The following is a 15,145-nucleotide window of genomic DNA, read 5'->3' as shown; positions in this document are numbered from 1 at the left end:
GAGAGAGAGAGATAGAGAGAGTTAGAGAGATAGAGAGAGATAGAGAGAGATAGAGAGAGATAGAGAGAGATAGAGAGAGATAGAGAGAGATAGAGAGAGATAGAGAGAGATAGAGAGATATAGAGAGAGATAGAGAGAGATAGAGAGAGATAGAGAGAGATAGAGAGAGATAGAGAGAGATAGAGAGATAAGAGAGAGATAGAGAGAGATAGAGAGAGATAGAGAGAGATAGAGAGAGATAGAGAGAGATAGAGAGAGATAGAGAGAGATAGAGAGAGATAGAGAGAGATAGAGAGAGATAGAGAGAGATAGAGAGAGATAGAGAGAGATAGAGAGAGATAGAGAGAGATAGAGAGAGATAGAGAGAGATAGAGAGAGATAGAGAGAGATAGAGAGAGATAGAGAGAGATAGAGAGAGATAGAGAGAGATAGAGAGAGATAGAGAGAGATAGAGAGAGATAGAGAGAGATAGAGAGAGATAGAGAGAGATAGAGAGAGATAGAGAGAGATAGAGAGAGATAGAGAGAGATAGAGATAGATAGAGATAGATAGAGATAGATAGAGATAGATAGAGATAGATAGAGATAGATAGAGATAGATAGAGATAGATAGAGATAGATAGAGATAGATAGAGATAGATAGAGATAGATAGAGATAGATAGAGATAGATAGAGATAGATAGAGATAGATAGAGATAGATAGAGATAGATAGAGATAGATAGAGATAGATAGAGATAGATAGAGATAGATAGAGATAGATAGAGATAGATAGAGATAGATAGAGATAGATAGAGATAGATAGAGATAGATAGAGATAGATAGAGATAGATAGAGATAGATAGAGATAGATAGAGATAGATAGAGATAGATAGAGATAGATAGAGATAGATAGAGATAGATAGAGATAGATAGAGATAGATAGAGATAGATAGAGATAGATAGAGATAGATAGAGATAGATAGAGATAGATAGAGATAGATAGAGATAGATAGAGATAGATAGAGATAGATAGAGATAGATAGAGATAGATAGAGATAGATAGAGATAGATAGAGATAGATAGAGATAGATAGAGATAGATAGAGATAGATAGAGATAGATAGAGATAGAGAGAGATAGAGAGAGATAGAGAGAGATAGAGAGAGATAGAGAGAGATAGAGAGAGATAGATAGAGATAGATAGAGATAGATAGAGATAGATAGAGATAGATAGAGATAGATAGAGATAGAGATAGATAGAGATAGATAGAGATGGATAGAGATAGATAGAGATAGATAGAGATAGATAGAGATAGATAGAGATAGATAGAGATAGATAGAGATAGATAGAGATAGATAGAGATAGATAGAGATAGATAGAGATAGATAGAGAGAGAGAGAGAGAGAGAGAGAGAGAGAGAGAGAGAGAGAGAGAGACCTTAGTCTTGTCGATATTGTTATTAAGTATTAGAACTCGGTTGTTCGTGAATCTGAGATTGGAAGAGAAAACTCAATTAAATAAAACTTAATCCAAGATAAGAAATTTTAAAATCGTACAATAAAAGGGGATATACTTTGAAGAAGTTTAAAATCCATTTTTTTTTAAGGTTTTGCAAGATATCCTTCACCAGTTAAATTATTCGGAGCAAGGAGATAGACAAAAGTTAGGACTTCCTGGACTTTTTGTATACCGCAGAGCTCAGTGTTGGGTGTTGAAAGAGTCCATAGCTACTCTTCAAAGCTTATTAAGTGAAACACAATATTCTAGAAGACCAAGTCCAGGTACTTAAATTCTTTATAACTCATATTTTATTTATTGCCCCCTCCTCGTCTGCTAGTACGCTTTCCTCGTATATACGATTCGTATAAAAGATGCATTACAACATATAAGTCTGAGCTTTAGTTGGGGGCATCTGGATATTTTCCTCTGAAGGAGGATGCTCGAGTGCATCGAAACAGTGTATTTTTAAATTCCGGCTTTGTATGTTTACCCGGGAAAAACCTCCTTGGACTAATTATTGTGGAATTTCTCTTCCATTTATACCCCTACCTACCCATGTTTAGATCTACAATATCCAGTTATTTTTACCTTTGAATACCTTTTGAAGATAGTTTCTTTGGCCACACTGCTTTTTTGTTTACGAAAAATTAAGAGAGAAACAGGGTTTAATTTAAATAAAGCAGTGGAACAAAAAACTAAATAAAAAAAGGCAACAACAAAATATTAATTAATATAAAAAGTTCGAATGTTTCGGCTCCACGTCCGGGAGGCTTTCTCAATGGAAAGAAAAAAAAACTTTAAAGAAGGAAAACCAGTTTTTAATTTAAAACCATCTAAAAAAGCGACAAACTAAAGACACAAGAGAAGAAAAAAACTAAAAACAAAACAATACAACTCACATTCTAAACAGTTCTAGAACTGCTGTTGCTCAATTCTCCTCTTTACAATCGGTGGGTAAATGGGATCTATTAAAATGAAGGATATATTTACTTGAAACAAAAAGTTCATGAAACCCCAGGTCAACACCCTCTTCAAATTTACCAGATTAATAACATTTATAGTAAAATTTGTATAAGTTTTGATAGTAAAAAAGTTTCAATAAAAAAAAAATCAAGTCTAGGGTACGAACATTGGTGTGGATTTTCAAGGATATGGTAAACAATCGCTTTGGAGACAAAATTTCTTTGGTCTTTGAAAGGTATTAGCAGAGCCAGGTGAATAAAATTTTTAGGATTTGGCTCAGATGTTAATTTGTGATAAACTTCGGAAGACTCATTTTATTCATGAGAGTATCTCGAAGTAAATTAAACTGTCCTCTTCAGGGCCGGATCTATGAGGGGAGGGTTTTAGGGGCACATGTACCCCCAGTATGATGAAAGTTCCACTAATTACGAAGATACAGGGGCAAATAATGCCAATGGGAGAGCCCGGGCTCTGTTGGTGCCCAGCCAAGCATTAATTTTACTTCCGCTCCTGGACTTATTTAACTACTTTTTGTAAAATACTAAAGGAAATTTGTCCAGAAAGTATTTGGCTATCCTAGTTGGATAATCAGTCAGCCTTATGGTCTACCAAAAATGCCAGAAATCTCGTCTAATTATCCATAGTTATCAACAGAATAAGCGAATATGGAGAGAGAAAAAACGCGACATACGAAAAACGAAAGAAAATGACCAAAAAACTACAACCTCAATGTAAAATATGAAAGATACCAAACGTACTATAAAACGTATCAAACGTACTATAAGAAAAAAAAAGTCGTTGGTATTCATGCAGTGGTATTCAGATAAAGTATGGCTATATTTTCCTCACAAGGAAAAAAGGTTTCCACCTTTAAAACAAAAATTCTCTTTCACTTTTCATTTCAAGTTTGTATTAAGTAAACTATTTTACAGTTTTTCTCTAAATTATTTTTCTTATTCATCAATATTTCCCGAGGTCCCGAATATTAAGTTGCTAAGAAGATCTGGGTTTTAGGCTAATCGTATTGTTTAATCAGTCCCTCAGTTAAATGCGAAAGAAATTTCACTCGTAGTTTAGCATAGTATTCTTTCTTTTTAATTATCGATCTCGGGAAAAACCTAAATTAAGTTAAAAATCCCCCAAATTAGGTGTTTGCATCTCTAACACTTCGTTCTAAAAACAAGTTTTTCTCCGGTTTTGTAAATTGCCCCAACATTTCAAATTTATGGTTATTATTGTAAAAAAAAAAATATATTGTTTCAGTTTTATTCACCCTTTGACTCATTTTAGTTTGCTTTTTATTTTATCTGTTTTGTTCTTGCGTTTTATTTTTCTGTAAACTATTTTTCTTACTCATCCATATTTCCCGAAGTCCCGAATTTTAAGTTGCTAAGAAGATCTGGGTTTTAGGCTAATCGCATTGTTTAATCAATCCCTCAGTTAAATGCGAAAGAAATTTCACTCGTAGTTTAGCATAGTATTCTTTCCTTTTATTTATCGATGCTCGGGAAAAACCTAAAATAAGTTAAAAATCCCCCAATTTAGGTGTTTGCATCCCTAACACTTCGTTCCGAAAATAAATTTTTATCCGGTTTATAAATTGCCACAACATTTCAAATTTATGGTTATATTATATATATATATATATATATATATATATATATATATATATATATATATATATATATATATATATATATATATATATATATATATAAAAAAATTGTTTCAGTTTTTATTCACCCTTTGACTCATTTCCGTTTTGCTTTTTATTTTATCTGTTTTGTTCTTGCGTTTTATTTTCAGTAGATAAGTGTAGAGATGTAGAGATGTTTTTACTTGTCTGATATTTGATTTTATTTGTCTAATATTTATTAATGTTTTGATAAATGCCATAGGTGCAAATCGATAAGATATAAAAAACATTCGTTTTGCAAAAGTGAGAAAATTTGGAAGTACGCTTGTTTCTTTTTTCGTATATAATTATTGATGATTCATATAATCTTGTGATAGTCTTAAATCAATTTTCCGGAAAATTCTCTTTTTTTTCTTTTTTTTTTAATGTTTCTCGACACCCGGCTAATTTCTCGCCACCTTTTTTTTCGTAAGTATCTATAAAAATATTGGGGAGGTTGCAGCTCATCATAGGGGTAGTGGTAATATTTGCCTTGTGTAAACGTCGTTTTCATATATTTTTAAGATATATAAAAGAGAATATAAGATAGTTGCCTAATAAGCTTAATAGGTTTTAGGTGGTTTTTGTGCTTTGTAAGTTTACGATTTGTGGGGCTCAGCTGCGGAGGTGGGTGCTGAGTTGTACGAAACCCTCAACACCATCAAGGGCGCCGGAAGAAAATTTTCCGGGGGAGGGGGACCCGGTACCAGAATAGCGGAGAGTGGAGGAGAAATGAATTTTGGGGAAAAAAAATATAAAAAAGTATCTCGTTGACCAGTTAAGTATCATTTTTAAGTTTTTAACGAGTTAGCTACTATGTCAAACTCGTTGACAAGCTATTTTCACTGTGGAACCATTGAAAGAAGACAACTTTCGTTAATGCCCTGTTCGGCATTTTCATTGCATTAAATATTGTCCATTAAGCAGCTATGGATCTGGGTAAAAGCTTCTGCATAAGTTCAAGAATATGTCGTATTGAGCTGGTTGCAATCTTGAGAAGGATTAAAAAATCTAGACTGGACTATTTCTATCCTACAATTTTTCCTATTTTATTATCATGATATTGACATCTGAGCACACAGACAAACAAAGACTGATATACAAATGACAAAACTTATTATTTATGTTCAAAATGAAACAAAATTCAGTAAAATTTCAAACGGCGAGGATTCATGGCAAATAAATTTATCACTTTTTCGTTACACGCTTCTTCTTCAGTTTTCACTTTTTCTTTATGGACAGATAAGAGGCATAATCTACTAAGACGGTCGTCTCACATCGTACTTCTCGTCCATGTTTTAACTCTTCTTAGCGTGCTGAAAACTGTACACATATTTTAATAGTGGTCTGGGGTGTTGTATTATGATGTCATACTTTATAGTTGTGATCAACTTATTTTTATTATTAGAAATTAGGCCTTGGAAATAAATTATTTACATACCCAACAAAATTACAAGAAAACTACAATAAAAAAAAGAAAAAGAAAAAAAACAAACACACCAATACATTGGAATGGGGGTTCAGCTTATAATGTGTTCTAAAACTCAAAATCTATCTGAAGTGAAGTTTGTGACGCCGAAGTAATACTATTTCTATGAGAACTTCGATACCCATAAGGAAATAGTTGGTTAGGATCAAGATATTATTAGAAAAGGACAAATAATGATAATTTTATTGCTGTAAGAACCCTAAATTCATGGCAGTAAAAAATAAAAAGTTACATTCTAAGTAACATAGACACTAAAAGAAAAAAAGAAAAAAATGCACCAAGTAAACGAACAACTCATCGCTCATCCACGCTTACAAACCACTTATTTCTCTTCATGCCACAAGCCATTTTTCGTCTAACTTCCTATCTTCTTTCAGTTCCTTTTTCCATTAACTCAATTCTTCATGTATAGACATCATTTGACCTACTTTCTGATCCATACCTCCAAACATGGGGTAAAAGTGAGGACTATGCAGCCCTTTCCATCTCCCTGAATAATTCCTTCTTGCACCGAGGCGTAAACTATTCATCTTCAACTCACTACTGAAGGTTAGCTCCTCTCTTCCTTAATTGACTTCAAAGTCCCCTCCCCTCACCCCATGTTTCCTTTACAACTAAACCGAGTTATAGGGTTTCTGACAGATTGCTTTCCTACTGGCTGGAACAGTGAAAATACTGGGCCATGGGAAAATTCATCGAAAATTTTTTATGCTCCTCTGAAGTATGGCCAGCCATTTTACTGCAGCCGTCATACCCCTGACCAACGGCATTGCTAAGATCAGGCCCCCACTCAGAAAATTTTTCCTTTATTGTGCTCGTGATCTTCAGTACGTTTCGATGTTTAATACGAATCCGGGCTGTATTCTGTTTCTAATTTAACATCCTGGTCTGAGATACTTTCAGGGACTGATGATGTATTAGGAACAGGGTCCGAAGTATCATCGGTTTTCAAACGTTTGCTGAAAAAAATGTCTGATATCCATTATTTTCCCTATATCCCAAGGAATAAGACACCTGCAAAGAGCACATTCGATTAGTATAGCAGCATAACAGCCCAAATTAAGAAATCCATTACGAATTTAATGGAAAAAGCTGAAGAAGAAGAAGGAGTTGTCGTAGAAACTTCAAAAAGGGCTCATTCTGTTGAAACTGAGAGTTCTAGTGCTCTTTGTATTAGTCAAAAGTGATGGGGCATGTACGGTTTTTATGGAAAGGGTGGTCGTATAAACTTTAGAGAGGGCTTATCGGATTGGAAATCGGAAGTTCTAGTGGCTTTTTAAGAATCAAAATGATCGAAGGGCAAGTATCCCCCCCCCTCACGTCCTTTTATCCCAAATGCATCCGATGGAAATTTTTGGACAGCCTTTTGTTCAAAAACAGGCCAAAGATCAAATAACAAGGCCTTTGGGGCTGACACAACCTCCCAGAGTCTGAGGACCGAGGGTTGTAAGTTAGACCCCAAGGACATTTAAGGTTTTAGGGAAGTGGTAGTTGTGTGAACTTAAGAGGAGACTCATTTGATTGGAAATTTAAAGTTCTACTTCTCTTTTAAGAGTCAAAAGAGATTGGAGGGCAAACAGCCCTCCTGCCAAGCTCATTTATTTTTCTAAACACACCCAATCAAAATTTTGAGATAGCTATTTTGTTCAGCACGGTAGAACGGTCCAATAACTTTGTCTCTCTAGGGATATTGGGGATGTCAACCCCTCACAGTTATCTAATTGGTCCATTATGCTTTAAAACAAAATCAAAAGGCACTGTGCACATGGCTGCCAATTCGACACATCAGCAATATTTTGAGAACGACTGAGGGTGTCATGCCGATGAGGCATAAATATCAATAATTTCATTTTGGGTCACATGAGACACGTAGCTTGCGTAAACTGTGTGTACGGCTGCCAATAAGACACATCAAGAAAAAAAGTGACTGTGGATTGTCAGTTTAAGATATATATACTGATTTATTCCTTAAAGTTTTAGCAATTTTTTATTTATTGAAGTAAAAAAAAGTGAAAACACTTAAAGCGTATTTTGTTTTCAGTAAAGTGCAAATTATGTTAATGCATGTATATTATGTTGCAAATAATGACTTATATTAAGCTTATCTTAAGTTCTAAGAATTGAATTAAATTCTGAATCGATTCTAAACGAGTTTCTTAGCAGCTCTTAAAGAAAAAAGAGAAATTCTTTTTCTTTGATTAATTGTTACACTTCTATTTTTTTCCTTATCTGGTCTAAATTCCAGGTGGGCCATGGTCCCCTTACCGGTGCCCATGAACAGCATGTCAGCCACGCATAATAATAAGAAAATCTTGTGCTAAAACCCTGCACGATAACTTCTTTGTAGTTTTAGAAATTTCGTCGATCTTTATTCTATCAATTGAACTTCTCTTTGAAAACCAGATTTAAGAATTGAATTAGAAAACTCTTGTTCATCTTTCATTTTAGTCTATGAAATGCTTCTTTCTCAAGAGACTATGTCACGTGATTCACGGAAAAATCAACCAACCAGCTACCTGTCATTATTTCTTAACACGCCTTTACATGCTCACTATAAGCAGTTTAGTCGTCGACTGAGCCTTGAGAGGGAAGTCTCTCGCTCTGAGGCAACTGACCGCGTCAAGTGGCTTATTATCCGTTCGGTAGATTACATCATCTGCTCTGAAGTTGGTGAAAACGGTTACATGTTCAGCGATAGTGAAAAGTCGTTTGTAAGATATATTTCTTCACTTCTTATTACTTCTATGGATGTCGGCTTGGGCAAGGGGAGGAGTGATAATTGGAGCTCTATGATGAGATCTCAAAGAGACATGCTTCGGGTACAGTTTGGTAGGCTGCTTGGCTTTCTCTTGAGCCCGCTTCAAGAAAAAGAGATACGATCTTTCATAATCGAGGAGCTGGCAGGTAGAAAAACGTAAGTCGAGTTCCATTTTTCAAGCCAGGTTGTACGATCGCATACTTTTAATTATGTTGTAATCCCTCTAATCGCATAGTTAATTTTAGTTTCAGAATTATGTGACATTTGTCATCCTAAACATTTCTATTCTATAGCACACACTTCATGTACTAAAATCGATATAGTACATATAGGCATACTTTTGATTATGATGTAATCTCTCTAGTCGCATAGTTAATTTAGTTTTAGCATTATTTTATGTGTGTTATCCTAAATAATTCTATTCTAGAGCACTTATTTCATGTACTATAATTTGGCTGTCCATCTCAACTCATCTCATGGACAAGAAAAGCTTGCATGGCTTCTTGTTTAACGGATCTTACGTTCCAGCATCCAACATATATTCTGGATTTTGCCTGTTTAATGACTGTAGTAGGTTTTTCTAGATTTATGACTTTGAAAGGATTTTTCGACTTGGCCGTCATATTCAAAGTCACGTCGCCTGCTGGGAACGCCGTAGTATGGTTGGCTAGTTTACTTCTCGACACCCGCGCCGATACGAGGGCCCCGTCGCTTGCCGGAGACGCCGTAGCCGTTACAACTTTTCTTCTAGGTCTCATATCCATCGATGTTTCTTGGGAATAGATTTGACCGCAAGGTCCCCAGTCTTGCGGGTCACCCGGAGCGCGTTGGCCACCAAATCGCTCGGCGTGGAGCTCAGTGGCGTTTATACCCTTCCACCGCTTTGAGGTGCGCTGACGGATTTCCTCTGCTGTCCAGGGACGGAAGATCGAGCCTCATTGCCTGTAACTACCATCACCATCATGAAGGTATACAGGCTTAGCTTGATCTTTGACTCCCACCATTTACTTAACTCACATATACTCTTTAATGGTGAGCTATGGTGAAAATACGGTTTCTGGGTATATGTCTGTATAGAGGAGAACGTACTGAGTTGGTGGATAGGGCCAGAAAAACTCAACAATCCACTCAAACAATCAACTCATGACAGTATATCAAAGACTGTCATGTATGAGGTAAGATAAAGATACAATGTTCTGAATCAGGCCTAAAAAAGGCATTACTCCAAAAGATGTTGCACATTTTTGGTTTTCGTAATTATTATTATTATTGATTTTGTTGTAGGTATAAAAATTCAACAATGTTTTGATGTTGTAAAAGCAGGAGCTCACGTATTACGTTATTAAAAAATAAAAGAAGTGATTGGAATCCCTCGGAATTACAAGGGTTACCATGATCAAATGTTTAATAGTATGTAGCCTATAAGACTGGAATATTTTTACTCTACAAATTCTTTTTTTTTCAAAAGGATCTTCTGGAATAAATTAATACTATACAATAGAAGCACGGTTACCCAAACCTTAGTAGGCTACTCATTTTGCGGTTCAAGGTGGAATGAGTGGCAACATGAATGTTTCTTTCACTAAAGTGTTCAGAAGATCTGGGAATAACATACCAGAAGTCCTCAAAATTTTGAAACCGGGATTTGCCCCAAAATAGCACTTAAAAGCCGGAATTTTAACCCTTAATTAACTGTGTTTGGCTTTGAATGGGCTTTTAAGGGTCTTTCACCATGTATTTGGACTCGTTGTGAACCAATATTAGATTTAAAATTGCGTTAGTCCTCAATTTCGCGCAAAAAGTATGTTCAACCAAATTTCATGGAAAGGAGCTCGAAAATTTGCTTTCTTCAAAAATGTTTTAGAATGTCGTTTTATACCTTATCTCACGGTCTGAGTTACACACGATTTGGGCACGAATTACCTTACTACGTATCTCTAATTTGCGGTGTTGAAACTGCTTAGGCAGCCGTAAATTGAGCCATAAGTCCTAAGACACATTTTCTTTTGATAAGAGAACAAGAATATTTGGGATTCGTTTTGTACTAAACTGGAAGTGTCGAACAAAAAAATTAAGTTGGAACAGTCGGGAAATCTGACTCCGATGAAACATCGGTGTAAACAGTTTAGTCGTCGACTGAACCCTGAGAGGAAAGTCTCTCGCTTGGAGGCCACTCATGCTTCGACAACCTTCGTCGGAAAGCCTTCGTCGTAAAGAAAGAAGCGTTTCACCCTTTTAAAAGGCGGAGCAACGCCTACTCTCCAGCTTTAACCAGTTCTTTTTTTGACACTTTGTCCTGATTGTAGACTTAAGCTATTTCATCAAATCGCTTGTCGCCACTCACAAGCGTGAGCTCGACTGGCTTACCGAGTCTGTGCAGTCTTGATGGAGTGTCACTACCAAGGAAGGCATGCAAGAACAGAATGTCAGCTGCGGTGTCACCGAGGCTCTGCTTCGCTTCTAGAATACTGAAATGCGTCGAACTAGGATTCCTTTCAACTCGGTAGAAAAGGCAGTTGGTGTTTTCTTTCGAGTAATGGACCAGCAGAACCAACAAATTTGTATCACCTCCGAAAACCAAACATCTGTCATATTGCAATAGAAACAACTGTCTTCCTAATGAGAATGTTGTCATTGTCTGTGGCATGAGTATCTTTAATTAGGACTCTTCAGGCCATAGCGTAGTAAGAAGATCCACCTCTACATGCTCACTTTTTCTCTGAGAACTTCTTCCTTCTTAGTCAAAAGCGCTGGACACACTGGGTCAAAACTGGAGCATCTTTTATAGTGAGAGTTTGCAAAAGGTGTCCTGTCGAGACTTTCCATACCGTCAATGTGTTTTGGGGTTTTGGCCTAATTTCCGGGTTGCCTAAGAAGTTTTGACTACATAAATTCGAACTCGTAAGGTTTCTTGTAATTCAGCAGTTAAGGTATGGTGTATAAAAAAAAAAAAAAAAAAAAAAAAAAAAAAAAAAAAAAAAAAAAAAAAAAAAAAAAAAAAAAAAAAAAACGGCCGGGCTGAACAAAGGTCTAAAAGCAATTTTAAAGCTGATATTCGTTCTCGGGAGGTCTGAAAACGTGGTGATTGACCCTTAAAACCCCATTGAAAGCCAAAGCATTGACTATCTTTTATTTTGGGGCTAAAAATCGAGCCTTTAAGTGTAATTTTTGGACATTTCCTGGTTTTGTATTTTGCAAACTTTTAGTGTGATAGTCTCTAGATTTTCTGAATATTCCTGTGTAAAAATCATTTTGCAATTTGTTCTGGGCTTGACCATTTTTTTATGTAGAATGACTTTAAGCATTTATGAAACCTGAACTTGACATTATAATTATAATAACATTATAATTTGTTAATACATGTAAATAAAAACAATTTATTTTTCTTTGTTTTGATTTCATAATTCTAATTATGTTCGTTTTTTTATTCTTTTCCCTTTAGTGTTTGAATAACCGATTTCTATAAAAAAAATTCACCTGGAAGAAAAATATGGTATGGATTTCAGTTTCATGACCAAATTTTGTCAGATCCAAAAGTGATAAAATGCTCCCGGTGTGTCACTTAGTTCCTTATCTGGCTAAATATACCTGTTGAACCTCCATGTGAAAGAACTGAAATATTCCTATCAAGGATATTACTGGTCCCAAAGGATGCGAAGTGCTAAATTAAGCTGCATCTCAAATCCCCATGTGTAGACTATTCCCCGTAGAGATTAGAATGGGTATTTTTAGGGGAGGGGGGTATATTATTCTACGCAGCCAGGAAAAAAAACTGTGTCAACGCCTGTCTCCGGTAGCTCTACCTAAGAAGAATTTTCCTCTCCAAGCTGGGTCAGGTCGATCCTTCACTTTCAAAGGGTATAACATGAACATTAACCATTACCTCTGATAAAGTATAATTGATATCCAACGACCCCTTTTGGTAGCTACCCTGATGATAAAGGTATGATTGGGAGGGGGAAGGCAATTGTCCCACCTCTTCACTTTGTAATATACTTTTTTGTACGCTCATTCAAAAAAAAATATTGCAATCAATCCATGCGTCCCCTATCCACCTACCTTATGAATATAACTTAAGTGCCTCTTACTCTTAGAATTTAACTGATTCTATTTTTGCAGGTACGAAGAGATTCTTCGGCTTGCTGCCATTTCATCTGTGACAACAGAACAGTTAATTAATCAAAACATGAACGACTTTTTAACAAATCATTTTTCTACGCTGGACGAACCACTTCAAGAATCTTGTTTAAAAATACTTCAAGTCCTGCAATGTTTGGGAACAGTTCATAGTCCAGTATCGAATGGTAATGGCTGGTCATCTGTTGGTTGGGGGGCACGAAGCTTGCCAACTACCCCAGGAGAAGGACCCGGTGAGGTGCAGTCATGGTCTGAATATCTATCACGAGCAAAATATACCAGGGCCAAGTGGCTTCAGCAGTTAGAAGCAGCCGAGTTAAGGTATGTATTGAATCTAGGAATATGAAATATATAGAAAACTAACTTCAACTAATTTGGCAGCTTTCGCATAGGTCTTGAAGCTGTGATGAAAAAAGAAGCTACATTTATTGTTCACGAAATCCTTACTCTGCCTTGAAACCAACCTTTATTCACAATTTTGCTATAATAATATAATAATATCATTATTTATAACTGGCATGCTTAAAAAAGATCAGTAGTAGAGTAAACATTACAAAAAATAACAAAAAGCAAAAAAACACAAGCGCAGATGTATAGTCGATGGCAGCCTATTGTGGTGATCAGTCAGCTTCTCAAAAATATTTGGCAGTTGTAACTTTTCACTGTTTTTTTTTGATGCCAAAGAGGATGATGAAGCAGAAATTTGCCGTAACGAATGTAGAAAGATTGGAAATCGCTAATATCGTTATTCTTAAAAATTGGTTTTAGGTCAGAGATAAAGAATAGAAAGATCAGAAAATATAGAATAAACCCTACAGAGGGTAATATAATTATATTTGCCCCTATTGGCTTCAGTTTTAAAGACACCACTCTGATTGTTCACCTTAGTGTCACAGACAGCATAACCCCTGAGCGTCTATATATTTGCGAACTTGTATATTAGTAAGAAAGAAAATAATGAAGAATAAATATTTCATTAGCTTTTTTCTTTAATTAGGAATTTGATCAAATACTAAATTTTTCAAAAAATACAGCAAAAGATGCTTATTTAACTCCATAGAATTCAGAGCATTGACGTAAAACAAGATTATGATCATCAAGTAAAAATATAATACTGTTAGTCCATTGACCTAACAAAGTTGGAAGCTGCACTCCCTAAGGTAATCAGTGCATACCAATTTGAATTTGATTTACATATATTTTCACGGTAAGCCTTAACTTTCATGAAATTAATTTGAATACTTCAAAAATGTTTTTCTTTATTTATGTGTATAAAAAAGCTGGCCTTCAGTTTATTTTATTTCTTTATGTACCAAGCATAAGAAAAATAGACAAATTATAATTTCGTAGGTTTATTAAAAGATTTTTGGTCTAATTTCAAAACTATTTTTTTGGACTGACTTCAAAATAGTGAATTTTCATCCAAAAATTTTCTTTTTCAAATTTTCATTTTCGTTGTTGCTGTTTAGCCGGTGAAAAAAAGATCAAATTCATTTGCCTATTATGGAAATACGACTTTTATTAAATTTAGAGTTTCCGATTGGAAATAATTCATATTTGAAATATAGATTTGCAAAAGCGCCTTCCTGAAAAGTCTGTATTACGGAGACCCATCTTTGTTTTTCGTCTTCTTCTTTTTCAAAGAAAGCCAAAATTAAAAAAAAAAAACATTTTAGTGAAGTTGAAGTTGAAACTTTAAATCCATACAGACAAACCTTATCCTCCTAAGCCTCATCATTGCTCCTAAATCATTGTATCCTAAATCTTATCTTCGATTGCTACAGTCATCAATTGGGTGTTTTACAGCAGCTTGATATTGTAAAATATAATAGGTATAGTTATAGTGGACTGTATACTTATCCATCGGGGAGCGGGGGCAGAGGGAGCTAAAGTAAATCAAAGTGCTTTTAGTTGTAAAGTAGTTTCATATTTTTTTTTACTATTAAGACTGTATTTGAATGTGCTCTTCCTCTGCGCTGTTACCATTTTGTTTTGTTGGCTAATAAATTCAAGTAGTTAAGTGTATACAACTACCCCAGTACAGGTGCTTTTTGTATCTTTCTCTGGGGAGCTATTAGCGTTTTGTCAATTCTATTTTTGTCTGTTTGAAAATTGAACTAAAAAAAAAAAAAAAAAAAAAAAATGAATGTTCGCTTCAATCTTACGCTAGGGCCTCGTCATTTAGAGCCAGATATGTCAATCCGTAAATAAGGAATTATCCAAAAGCAAGAACTTTTCAGGTTACATAAAGTAAGTTTAACTTAGTATTGAATGAAAAATTGGCTGGTTAAATTCAACGTAATATAACGAGTCCATAAAACCACAGTGCGATTTAAAGCTAACGGTAATTATTATTTTAGGGCTCGTAAAATGACTGAGCCAATTGCCATTCGTGTTTGTGACTCTGCAATATCTGTGACAAGAGAAGTTGTAGAGCTCCAGAACTCCGAGCGACGGAATCTAGTGCAATCAATTAGGTCGAAAGCAGCAAAACTAGCTGATGCTCCAAAATTATGGAAATCACTGGCTGATCGTATGCTTCACGAACATGCTGCTTGGTATATGCCTGAATGTTTCCCTCAGCATTGGGAAATGGACCCAACTGAAGGTCCCGATAGAGTCCGTATTCGATTGCAACGCTGTT

The 15,145-nt window shown here is 35.4% G+C and overlaps 1 protein-coding gene across 1 annotated transcript in view; it reads left to right on the top strand.

The window, feature by feature from the left end:
- Positions 1 to 15,145, top strand: part of LOC136029512 (lysosomal-trafficking regulator-like) — a gene marked incomplete in the record, with an annotated part of 247,841 nt that overhangs the window by 150,165 nt on the left and 82,531 nt on the right. Inside the window, 4 exon segments of the mRNA XM_065707957.1 lie at positions 1,586 to 1,760; positions 8,055 to 8,520; positions 12,484 to 12,822; positions 14,862 to 15,145. The exon segment at positions 14,862 to 15,145 is cut by the window's right edge and continues 619 nt beyond it. Coding sequence (XP_065564029.1) covers positions 1,586 to 1,760; positions 8,055 to 8,520; positions 12,484 to 12,822; positions 14,862 to 15,145 — 1,264 coding nt within the window.

The sequence above is a fragment of the Artemia franciscana genome, chromosome 7 (genome assembly GCF_032884065.1).
Source record: "Artemia franciscana chromosome 7, ASM3288406v1, whole genome shotgun sequence".
NCBI classification, from domain to species: Eukaryota; Metazoa; Arthropoda; class Branchiopoda; order Anostraca; family Artemiidae; genus Artemia; species Artemia franciscana.
This window is presented reverse-complemented; position numbering and strand designations above follow the sequence as displayed.